This window comes from Cryptotermes secundus, unplaced genomic scaffold, assembly GCF_002891405.2.
Source record: "Cryptotermes secundus unplaced genomic scaffold, Csec_1.0 scaffold1849, whole genome shotgun sequence".
Taxonomy (NCBI): domain Eukaryota; kingdom Metazoa; phylum Arthropoda; class Insecta; order Blattodea; family Kalotermitidae; genus Cryptotermes; species Cryptotermes secundus.
Genome location: NW_019742449.1, coordinates 601329 through 614770, shown reverse-complemented (window position 1 = coordinate 614770; position 13442 = coordinate 601329). Strand labels below are relative to the sequence as shown.

The 13442-nt window shown below is 39.0% G+C and overlaps 1 protein-coding gene across 1 annotated transcript in view; it reads right to left on the bottom strand.

Annotated features, from left to right (window-relative positions):
• The window catches only part of LOC111873222 (importin-4), a gene marked incomplete at its 3' end in the record, with an annotated part of 10949 nt that extends 2212 nt beyond the window's left edge, over positions 1-8737 (bottom strand). The window contains 4 exon segments of the mRNA XM_023867752.2: positions 1336-1521; positions 3900-4074; positions 6795-6967; positions 8631-8737. Coding sequence (XP_023723520.2) covers positions 1336-1521; positions 3900-4074; positions 6795-6967; positions 8631-8684 — 588 coding nt within the window.
• Positions 8738-13442: the final 4705 nt, after the last annotated feature.

The following is a 13442-nucleotide window of genomic DNA, read 5'->3' as shown; positions in this document are numbered from 1 at the left end:
CAATTGAAAAAAAATCCAATGACCTCATCGGGACTTGAACCCGCAACCTTCCGGCTTGTAGCATAGTGCCTCAACCAACTACGCTACCGCGCGCCCCCTCACAACAAAGAAAACTTCTCACTTCACATTTTCTTGTTGAGTAGGTTCCTTCAGATATGGATCGTAGCTGCAAACATAAAAAGCCAACAAGGGATGGTTTTTCAGCTTAGGGGTTTCACAACTACTCACCATAAAAAAAAAAGCTTATTACAAAATGTTAAAACTTGCTCTCTCATATTAAGGGAAGAACACAGACTGAGGTGTTCTGAAAGAGGGTTCTAAGGGGAATACTGGCACCCATGAGACAGAGGAAGTAACAGGAGACTGGAAAAAATTGTCTTTCAACAAATAATATTAATATCATCATATAAAGAGGGATGAAATTGGTGGGAAATGTAAAATGCATGGGAGATATGAGAAATGCATAAAAAAGTCTGGTTAGAAAATCTGAAGGGAAGATACACATGCAAGACCTAGGCATAGATGGGAAGACACAATAAAATTAAGCTTAAGGGAAGCGCGTGGGAGAAAGTGGGTAGAATCATCTGACTCAGGATGGAAACGGTGTTGAACTCTTATGAACATTCAGGTTCTATAAGAGACAGGGAATCTGATTAGCTTAGTGACTGTTATTTTCTCAAAAATGACTCTGTTGTTAAATGTTCTGCAACACTAATTACTTTGATATTTAATAAAAAGTTAGCATTCAATTAATTTCTCATATGATGAATAGAAGATTCATGTTACTGATAATTTAAATTCGTTTTAATTTGTTTGTATTTAATGAAATTGTTATTACACTGTGTACTATTTTATATCGTTTTTATTGTTTATCTTGACTGTTTCAATGTTTGGAACTTATTTTAATATTATTATTGACATGTTCTATATCCAGGGTTGTATTTCAACCTATGTTTTGGATTTACTGAATTTGAAAAAAAAAAGAAAAAGAAAAAAGCAGAAATAACTGTTCTCTATCCCATATGTGATGACTTTCCTAACCAATATCACAGTATACAGTAACTAAAAATCTGAAGAATTAGCATTCTCATTAAAAAATTAAAGGTTATTCATCTAAGGAAATTTAGGAATGAACATCTGAATCATTTCAAGAAACTCCACCACAGTACCTGCACAACTAAGGCTATTGTTACAAGTGGCAAGAGTATGGAATAAGTTTCATGACATATTTGGGTGTTTCCTATTAGCTCTGCAGTAGGAAACTGGAAACAGACTGAAATCAACTGAAAGATTACATTTGTACATATATTACTATTGCACAGAAATGTGGTTTACCGCTTGATCTACAACTGCAAGTGGCACAAAGTGATTCATTGTGAGGACTGTGTAGTAAGCCAATCGTGACCCAAGATCCTGAACAGAGTTCAATACATTGCTGAACAGAACACCCATCGACTGAGCATGAGGCAAGAACTGATCAGGAGATACTTCAGAGATCACACTCAGTGTATACATTCCCAACTGTAAGAAAGATTAATTTCCATTAACAACCCCTACTAACAAAAATAGTGAGCATATAAGCATTTTAAAAACAAACTATTTTATATCTTCATAACTCATTACACATTATATTCAAATCTTCGCTTGCCTCTTGATTCAGTAAAGTTAAAAGGCATCCTAAATGTTAAGAATTTAAGCACCATGCCATGAAGATATACAGGGGAGTGGAGATACAGCTTCACCACTCTTAACCTAAGCATAGATAAAGGTGAGTGACCAGCCAGACACACATAACACATTACCTCTGGGAAAACAGACCCAAGTACAAATTGTATAGGAGAATGAGTAAGCCCCAGAGCTGGTCTGGATGCTGCTATTGAGAAGAGACAAATTCTTGGTCCCTGCCAGGAATTAAACCTCCATTCTTTGGCAGTCTAAGCACTATACCAACTGAGATTTTCCAGCTCCTACCGCTTGACTAAGTTGAACTCTTGATTGGTGATAAGCACATTTTATTTTCATTTCAATCTTGTGATTTTTCAATAACTTTAATTTTTGAGAGATAAAATCAACTTGGAAATTGGCCATATGTGGGCTATAAGAGAATCACTTCATGGACCTCCCTTATCTCTTCACAAAATATATAATTCATTTGCCAAGTAATTCAAGTGGTCAAACTTTTGGTCTTTAAAAATTGAACACTTCTTAGGAAAATGGAAAATAACAAGGCAGATATGCAAAATACATGGGTCTAGAGATGAAAAATTGTAACTACACATGTTAAATCCATAATAGCCTATTTGTTACATTAATTTTATTTAATCAAACTGTTGTATAATTTTTTATTTTAAGAGCAGTACAGTAGACAAGGAATTCTTATGTGCAACAATATCAAGCATGTCACTATTTCCCACAGGAGAGTAATGAATGGGACATTGTGGTGCTGACATTTCAAACTCATTTATATGCAACAAATTCACTAGTTTCATGCCATAAGGGTTGGAAAATACACTATTCCATGATGGATGTTTAGTATTCAGATCTCCTGCCAGTAGCAACTTATGTCTAAAGTTTAAAAACTCAATAATGTCTGCAAAATTCCAGGTGTGGCCTGGTGATTTACAGACTGCTGCAGGTATCACTTCACTATTACCAGTCAGTATGCAGATGCTTATGGCTTCTATTGAAGCAAGGGGAGGCAGGTCTATATGGTTAAGGGGAATGTCTTTTCTAACAGCAATGGCAGTTCCGCCTTTTCTTACCAGGAAGCGGGCAGTCTGATACATGATAATTTAAAATAATGAGCCTCTCATGGAGTTTGAGGTGTGTCTCTGAGAGCAAAGCTATGTACATCTATATGTAAGTCTTGCAGCTGTTTACTGAGCTCATATCACTGCCTCCAAATGCCATTTGCATTAAACATTATGACTCAAAGTCAGAGTCACTTTATGACTAGCATTTTACCGCCAATCAGTTTGTCTGACAAGCCACTTGAGACTTATATTTTTTTTTTCAACTGAATACTTGCTTTCATAGTCCTTATGTAACATCCTCTCTGACAAGAGATTAAATGGTATGACTTTCCCTGTTGGTTCTTGTTACATAACTCTGACACAGACCGAATATAAAACACCACTTGCAATAGTTCTTCTATTGTTTTGTGAGTATTCCTTACCATAGAAGCATATTTTAGTTGCTATGGAAACATATTTACCAGCCATTGATTAGCATTAGAGAACTTTTCTTGTTAAAACACTTTGGTCTTCAGCCATCACGTCAAAATATCCATAAGAGCTGTCTAATTCTACAACAGCCTCTGTTGATGGCCATCTGAACATGTTTTTCCCATAAATGCTCCTGTGAGCAACATAATTTGACTGTATACCAGTAACAAAACAAATACCATGAACAATGGTATTCTCATCATCACTTTCAGCTCACTATTTCAGAAGCTGAAACATAAACATCAGGAACTGAAAGATTTTCTTTAAATTCACCTACATCATTTCCTTCTTCATTCTCCAACCATCCTAAGATTGTTTGTTTGGAATTCTGATCACTACAGATCATGTTTCATAAGGTCCTAAAGTCCCATCCTTAATGTCTGGTCTGGTCTGGTCTTGTGTAACCACTTGCATAAATCAAGAGAGAATATTTCACTTACAGTGACATACACCAGTTAACTGAAGAGAAAAGGGGGTGTAGTGTGAGACAGAAAACATTACATTGTTTCATGCAAGAAGAGGCTGAAAAGAAAATGAAATACAATCAGCATGACATACCAATAAGGTCTCACAGACTGGACCTAAGTACTTAAGGCTCAATACAATATGCATAAATGAGAATTTGCAGTATTGTATTGAGCCTTATTCACACTGTCATGATGGCATAATTCTTACCTCCTTCTCTGACATGTTGTCACTGCTGGTTAGCTGCTGTAAGAAATGCATCACTTCTGGCCAGCTCTTACTGGGAAACTCATGTCTTACTATTGTTCCAATAAACTGGGCAATGGAGTTCTTCACAAACTTCTCTGGTTCACTAACCAGAGCTTGCAAAATTCCCTGCTTTATTCTGTAATATAGGTCATATGAAATGTTTACCATGGAAAAAATCTTAATGCAGTATTAATTAAAATATATTTGAAACTTAACTGGAACCAGCGTCGTGAGGAATATTTGTAACGAACAGAGAAATTGTGCCAGAAAATTGGAGAAAATTATATAATGAGGTTTATAAATTGTACACTTCAGTAAATATTATTAGGGCAACAAAATCAAGGATGGGAGGAAATAAGTAGAAAAATGTAAAGGTATCCCTGTAACATGCCGTGGAGGTCCATAGGGTTGTGAGATTTTCTAGACAATTGGCTCATAGATGGCGGGTAGGTTGTCAGCCTTACATGCCAGCCACCCTTTACCCCCAAAAATATTCCAAGAATATCTGTGGTACTCATTTCTGTTAGAGGCTGAGTCAACCCCAGGGCCATAGTGCCGCTGGAAGGATTAGGTCAATTGAAAAAAATGCATGGGGGGAAATGATGTCACCCTATAAAAGTGCAATTGGAAAATCTCAAAAGGAAGAAACCACTTCTGAGACCTGTGTGTAGATGAGAGGATAGTACTGAATTGGGTCTTGAAGAAACAGGATGTATGCCTTCAGTTGGCTCAGGACAGGGTCCAGACATTTGTACATATTCACTTGTTTAACTGCCAAGTTCTTCACTAGAAGATTACAGAGTGCATGAACATTTTCAAAAAAGTATAAAATAACTAAGCAACTGAATACCATAATCATACTGATAAGGAAGTTAAAGCAAAGTTATTCTTAATTAAAACAAAAGCACAAGAACAGTTTGAAAAAAATGCCAGCTTCACTGACTAATAAAGAAACATGAAACATACGGATGGTTTCCATTTAAATCCTCATAATAGTGTTAAGCCATTGCTGACATTTAATTCAAGTGTAAGGTCAAAACATTTACATTTCTGGAAGATCAAGGCAGTGAAGAATAATGCTGTGGTCTTCTAGGTTATGATACCATGCAGTCTTGTGGGTGGGTGTCAGTATTTCAGAGGAGCCTCTATTATCAATAATACTGTGGTCTTCTAGGTTATGATACCATGCAGTCTTGTGGGTGGGTGTCAACATTTCAGAGGAGCCTCTATCATCAGAGTAAAAGCAAGCCAAGTTCAGAAAGTGGGGGGCTGTACAGAAAAGGATCATGAGGGATGATGCCATGAATAGGGAAGAGGAGGCTAAGGGAGTCAGTGCAAACCACAGGTCCTGAGATGGGCAACAACTTGAGGACAGACCTCTCACAAGACATGAAAGGAAGCATAACAGAAGTCTTTCCCAAAGCACAGAAGGAAGTGTAACAAAGAGTAACAATGAACCCATTTTGGGGCCCTGGAAGAAACAGGATAAAAGCACTGGCAAATTAAATCAAAGTCAAAATTTGTGCCTCAAAAGATCCTTCTTGCATTCCTCCAGGGTTAAAATTGTAGGCTTCCATGACCTGCTCATGGAGAAACCACTTTCCTTGTTCATATTGTTGGGATGGAACTCAATCTTTATTGCTTCCCTGATGATGTTGTTTTATGCATCTAGGTTTACTGGCCAGGATGCTCAGTGATGTAGAAGGCTGGCCCATATTTATATTGTTCTGACAGAGAAGGCATATTTGATTAATCAAGATGCATATGACAATGGTTCTCTTTCACCACAGCCTCAATGCAGTTTCTGGTCTGTCCAGTAGGACCGTTTACACTTGGCAGACTGCACATGTCAACCAGACTTCAGATGTGGAAGGACACAACATAAATAACTGCAGGTCAGTGGCTGTGCCACAGTTAAGGGGGCAGCAGCCCATGTTCAATCCCAGGTCAAGTCATGTGGGATTTGTGGCTCTGGGGCAGGATTCCTCCGAGTACTTCGGTTCCCCTCGCCACATCTCATTCCACCAAATGCTCCATACTCATCTATCATCCAGGGCTGGTATAATAGACCAATTACTGGCTAGTCGCAAATGGACTGTCTTAACTCAACCTATGGGGGGGGACACTCTAGGTCATCATATTCTGCTACAGGACCCAGCACCTTGGCCAAAAAATCAAGACACACTGAATCAGTCAGGAAGCCTGAGCTTCATTCCAAAAAATATGAAGAGGGAAGATGGAAATTCAACAGGTCATGGAAGTATCTCATGTTCAGCCTGAATGAAAACAAGGTTCTTTGACAGGGATTTCTTCTGGCTGTGGCCCTGAAAAAAAGGCCTCGCTGGTCCCTTCCTTTCATGGCCCTAAAAACGTTCCTCTGTTACTCCTCCTTCTGTACCCTGCAAGAAAAGGTTACTATTACCCTTCCCTTTGTGTACTGCAAAAGGGCCTTTGCTACCCTTCCTTCCATGCACTGTGAAAGGCCAGCCCTGGAGTAGCTGAACTTTCACAGCATATGGTTCCAACCGACCTGTCAGCCTTGTCCTCCTTTTCTCCATTCACGGCTCTGGCTGACCACTCCTATCCTCTGTGATCTATTTCATTTCCCAAGTCTCCAGACTTGATTCACATCTATCTTAAAAATGGAGGCAGTATATTATTCTAAAATGTTAGTACCCACCTACCAAATTGCACAATATCATACATAACCCAGAAGTCCACATTACAGAACAATTACACTTTGCATCAATGTTCATGTTAATCTGTTTCAATGATGGCCTCACATGGAATAAAGTTACAATTGAACACAATATTGTTTCCTTGTAACCTTTTGTATGAAACTCCATATAGCCTTACCCATTTCGAACATTAACTGGCAGCTCTGTCCAATGCTTGCTCTTAGAAAGCCTCTTCCTAAGAAGAACAGCAGCATATTGTCTGACCTGAGGGTTCTGAGAAGCACCTACTGTATTACACAGGGCTGGAATTACTTCTGGATCCTTGAAAGCTTCTCGTAGTTGTTTGGTTCCCTAAAAATTAATTTAAAAAATGAGGGATCAGCACCTATACATGATGTATAAACATTTGTTATTGTAATTTAAGCAAACAAATGATCTAAAGATTGTTTAGTAACTTCTGCCTGATTAGGTACTGAACATGTAACAGGTAAACTTACATCTGATGCTTCAAATCTGCCACATTTCACTGCAACGTATTCTTCCATTTAAGCTCTAAACATATGATTTCGTCAGAAAAAAAGTAAACCCCTTAAATTTCAACAACACAAAAATGAGACTATATTTTGAGAGCAGCTCATTTTTACTAGAAAAATATCTTTCCCTGACAAATTTCTTAAGGAGTGTAAATACGAGATAACTAAGGACAGGTCTGGACTGTAAGGTGGGTAGTTAAACATCTGAAAATCTACACTTTGAAGTGGCCAAAACATCCAGTGATGTCTGGATTGTAGGATGTCATAGAAAAGGAAAAATACTTTTGTTAGAGGATAGGGAACTGAGAATATTTGGACCAAAGAAGGATGAAATGGTAGGAGGTTGAACAAAATTGCACAATGAGGAGCTCCATAACTTGTACTCTTCACCAAATATAATTAGAATGATCAAGTCAAGATTTTAGAGAAATAGGATATTGTGGTATTGGTTCAGGATAGGGACCAGTGGAAAGCTCTTGTGAACATGGTAATAAACCTTAAAGTTTCATAAAATGTTGGGAATTTCTTGAGTGGCTGAATGACTGGCAGCTTCTCAAGGACTCAACTCCAAGGAGCTAGTCAGTTAGTTAAATATTTAAAATCTGAGGAATTCATAGCAATTCATTCATTCCATACTGTGGTCTTTTGGATTGACACTGTGTAGCCTGGTGCAGGAGGGTACTGGCTTCTACCCTGATGATAAAAGAGGTATGTACCTCCAAAACATCAGTACTACCAAACTACCTGGTGTCATAACTCAAAATACCTCAATATGAAACCTCCTGTTGAGTTTCTACAGCACTGCTATTTGGCTGTGTTACGCAGTGCCTTCATAGAGGCTGCACAGAATTCTCCAGTGAAACTTGATTTGCATTGCATAATTTCATCAGCAGTAGAACCTCTTAGTTCCAGCATGCAGCCATGACCTTCCTGGTTGATTCTATGTTCTCACGTTACATCTTTAGACAACCTAATTCTAGTACTGGCCTCATGATCTTTCTAGCAATTCCGAGGTTTTCCTCCTGCATTTATAATTTCATACCATCCTTGGCTACCTCTCTTCACCCATTCTACCTATATAGTCTTCTCATACCTTTCTTGAAGGACTAACTGTGACTAGTACACTCTTTAAACACGACAGTGAAAATTATCAGTGTCACACTGGAAGAGTAATTAAGACAGTAAAAGACATCCACCGGAATATACTTTATGTTATACTATGCACGAGTCAAGTTTTTACTTTTTTGAAGGCTCTCATAATTCTGTAGATTAAGACACATTAGCTTACGTACGGTTCATTCTCATATACGAGTGTTAATGTCGCCAATCGAACAGCCAACACGTGGAAATGTGACCACTTAGGTTAGGTGCTGCTTAAATGGAACAGCGTTTTGTGTTGCGGAAGCGAAGTGACGGCAGAACGGCAATACGAAACAAATTAAAATTCTATATATATGTAAGAAACTATACTTTTCACATACCTGTTGAATTACAGCACTATCTGGGACTAACAACATCGATAATATATCCTCCATGACTATCACAGCGATCACAGCCTTCTGTACGCGCCAGGAACAGTACAGCCGTGTCAGCCGTGGCAGGAGTTACGAACGTTACGAAGACGGACAGCTTTTTTGATACATTTGAGTGATGAATTTCGACATTCTCGGAGCAGGCCTTCTTCTGTATGTAGACACACTGTAACGAAGTTGCAAAGAGCAGATTCGAATGAAAGTAGTAAAATATTACTGAAAAGAGTGCTAACACAATCACCGGAATAGAGCTTTGAAAACTTATTGCGATCGACTACTGATAATTATGGTGTCGAGATTTGGGTGGTGCTTAATTTAGTGGAAGGACCGCCTTTCATTTATTATTATTATTATTATTATTATTATTATTATTATCTGTAAAATATTTGCATTGCAGAAAAATAAAATTCGATGCAATTAGATTTCGAGTGTAATGAAATGTAATGTCTATTACATCGTTTAGGGTGCATCATCATCATAAAATCAGATAGTGTCGCCGATAATTGTGACTTTTTTAATCGCTTTGATTCGGTTTATCGGTAACGTCGTTGACAAGTAACGGAGTTTTTCATCTTTTTACGCCCTGTTGTGTCCGAAAGAAATTCGTTTTGAATCAAGCGCTTAAAAATCTGGTCTGTGTATGCCATCTATTGAATGAATTAAAAACTGTGAAACAAATGTGTGGTTTTGAGGGGGAGTTGAATGGATTGAATCATTCTTTGGAAGGCATGAACAAATTGTTAATTTTGTGGATGGAGGATTTGAAAGCGAAATGTGTCTCTGAGTTTCTCTCTGAATGTGATTGTGGCGAGGTTCATCCGGTGACCCTGAGAATGAGGTAAAGGTAAGCAGTGGTCAATTTTTTTTAGGATTAAAATTCGTGCAAACCTTCGTAATATTAGTTTTACTGGAGACACAGCCAGTGCAGACGACATGCAGCCGTTTTCCAGCTGAAGAGACAATTTGCAAGAACGTAGAAAATCTTCAGAACAATTTTTTTTTAATGCTGATAGGATTTGTTTATATTGAAAGAAAGTGTCATTTCGTTCCTACATCTGGAGCAAGGAGAAAGCCACCTGTGGTCGAGAAGGTTCCAATGATCCGCTCATCCTTCCATTTTGTGGCAGCACAGAAAGAGACATCAAGTTTGAACCTTTTCTGGTGTATTATTTAGAGAATGCAAGGACATTGAAGCCGTGCACCAGGACCAAACTCATCGTGGTTTGGTGATAAAGCTGAAGAGCCTGGATGGCTACATTCTTATTCCAGGATTCGGGTACGTTCTTTCCCCCTTCGTAGAGAAATAGGCCTATTGCGAGCAACGAAGTCTCAACAATATGGCCTTTCCTGATTTTGGACTGCACCGCGTCAGGTCCTTAACACAGAAGATAATGTGCAAGTCGTTCTCATGTTATACAAATTCAACATTTTTGTTGCAGCTAATGGATAAGGAGTGATAACGAGGTTCAAGGCCTATTATATTCTGTGGTCCATGCGGTAGGTGCTCACCCAGACATATTATCAGGACACGCCATCAGTTTGGGGTTCCTGAATGGATTGCAATAGCAAGAAGGAAACAGACAACATAGAGGCATCATAGGAATAGGTCACTCAGGTTATAATGTATGATATGTGGCTGTATGTATGGCTGAAGTGGACATGCGGTGTCCAGGAAATTGCCAGAACCCCCGAAATTCAGCTGAAATTTTTTTAACTGGCAAATAAGGTTGGCTCCAACGAATTGTAACATGGTAGAGACGCCGGAATCGCGCGGAGATGAACTGACCAAACGAAATTGGAGAAACAAAGGTAGAGAGAATGGGAGAAAAAAAAAGAGAATGCTGCTAACATCACGAGTAAAACAGCTGAAGACGAAAAGTGGATGCCCATTCTCGTTGAAGGCTATTTCAAAATAGAGCGGAGAGGCAACTGCAGCTGAAAATGTAGTGACCTTTTGTGCTTGTATAATGAACTGAACCCAGAGAATAAGAAGAAGGAAAATATAATGCAGAATTTCTCGGTTTCTTCAAATGTGAATATTATGAATGATAAATGTTTGCATATACATATGTCGATAATATTACTGAATTCCTGTTTTTAATATTAATGGGTTTAATTTTTGTTTCAAATAAATAATTAAGCGAGGCAAAGGTTAGGTTTGCAAGTTCAAAAATTTTGTTTCGGGAACGGATATGCTCTTTCAGACTTGTAAATATGAATAAACCTACTCGATTTACGTCGTCGTCCCTAGGTACACCCCAACCCCCAACTGGGAACCAAAACCGAAATATCGAGGATCTTGTTAAACACACAGCAATTCTCTTCCATGAGGTTGCCTGCTAAAGGCATGACGTACCCCAAAAATACATTTCAGACCAAATATATAATCATTTATACACGATTAGAATGCGGTAATTTGCATTTTATTATGAAATTATAATTTTGGATTATCTAAATCACATTAACAGTACATGATTCACCAGCCTAGCGACGTCCCTGGGGCCCGGGTGGTATCCCTCTTCGAGATTATACCTAACGTCGTCGTATCAAACCCTAAAGCTGAACACAGCAGAGGCGCTCTCCTTTGTTAAATGATAGTGCTGACACATGCAAAGTAGAGAACAGTAACAGAAATGGCGTAATGAATAAAAGATTTTGGATAACCTTGAAGTTATCTTCTTACTATTGATTATTTCTTATTTTTATTTGTTTATTCATATTTCATCTTCTTGATAGAGATTAGAATGTCATGTTCAAAGAAATAATAATCTTTACATTTAATTTAGGCCTACCTGAAGGCAACGAGGAGGGCGACTGAGGCGTGGTAAACGACCGAGACCGAGCCTCCTGAGCCTAAGTAAACCTACGGAGGCCTCTGACGAGACTTTTGCGACTGTAGTCTCTTCAATATCAAAATAAATTCGATTTACGAGTTGTACCTGGAACTCATGAACTTACTGGTCCCAGTATAACGGTTTAGAATAATATTTATTGGAAGCGGACCGCCTCTGTGGTCTAGCGGTCAGAGTTCGTAGCTACAGATCCAGAGGTTCCGGGTTCTATTCCCGGTGTTACCAGATTTTCCGACAAATTGTGGATCTGGAACGGGGTACACTCAGCCTCGTGAGGGTAATTGAGGAATTATTCCAAGGAAATAGCGGCTCCGGTCTAGAAAACCGAAATTAACGACCGTGGGGATCCGTTCTGACCACACGACACCCTCTATCCGCAAAAGTTGGCACGAACTTCGCCGACAAGCGGCGTTCGCTCGATCGGTATAGTTCTCTTGCGGACTACAGGCCACGGAGTTTGTTTTTGTTTGTTTATTTATTGGATGCATGACAATGAGAAATGATCAGGGTTTTATATATTCTCTTAACCAGGCTTCCCTAAATCAAATGTTTTAATCCTGCATCTCCTTAGGGGAGGACTATGAATTCTGAATGAGTTTCTTGTCGTTTTGCTCTCTTGAAAAGCCAAATTCTGCTCAAATTTTGCGACAACATTCGTTGAGGTCAGCTCGAAAATTTATTTCAGTCAAATCAGACATCCCCTCTAACATTGGATAGCTCGCTAATTGTTTGGCTGGATCGGTGTCAAATTCGGAAAGGTGTTCCTCTCAGTGCGCGACTGAAATGCTGAGACGGAAACAAGTTTACATGACGTGTGCACTCTACTCTGTTCTATCTTTGAACTCCATCGCCTCGGGGCTCTGTAGCTGAGGCAAGGGGCGTCTTTCATCACGACTGCCGTTGTCCTTGTCTAGCGGTGTGACAAATGGCGGGCAGATCCAGGCCAGACGCTGCCAGTAGCCCCCAGCTACCAACAAGAAATAATAAACTATTTGAGGAGAAGATTTCAGATTCTGGCTTGCGGCAATGGGCAAAAGTCAGGGGTCCTGCTGGAACCACATGGAGTCATGTTCCGGTGCTACCATTGCTCTATAAAACTCGGTCTCTTTGTAGGCATACTGCTTGTAAAATGCTCCCCCTACTTGTACACAAATTGCCCAGCACACAGTTAGGATTTTTCCATTTCCTGTGGTAACAAGCAAAATGCAAGGAAAGTACTTTAATATATAAGATTTGAGGCTTTCACGGCGGTGACTATGAAGAAAGCAGTCTTCTGGGATTTGGCACCGTATATATGTGGTGTTAACCGACGTTTCGGAGGAACGTATCGCCTCCATCTTCAGGGTAGAAGGAAAAAATATAAGAAATCCGCAAGCGAAGAGACCGTGAGAACCGGTAAAAGCAGACTGCTTTCTTCATACTTTAATATGCTCCTTTAGTCAACAGTTCACCTAGCTCATTACCTCCAGGGTAAACCTCATAGTCTTGAAACGGATATTGAATTCCATATCGATATCGGAAGTATATAGATATTAAATATTTATACATTTCTGAAGAACCTAATTAAATGTAGTATTAAATAGTACATGTTACTTTTGGTTTCTCTGTATTAGAAATTGTCGCAATTAAGTATGGGTAAAAATGGTCGATTATACTTCTAATTAGAACCTATGAAATTCTTAATTTATTCATTCATTCATCAGTAATATGTCAAGACGACAGGTCCACAGTCTCTTCCAAAACAGTTCCTCCACTTGATGCGATCTAGAGCTTTCTCCTTCAAATGAAAATATCCTCTTCTGTCCCCAAGGTCATCCAGCATCTTCTTACGTCTTCTTCCTCGTCTTCTGGTCACTTCTATCCGCCCCTCTATCTTTCCTTCAATAACTTCTTTTAGAAGGCAGTTACC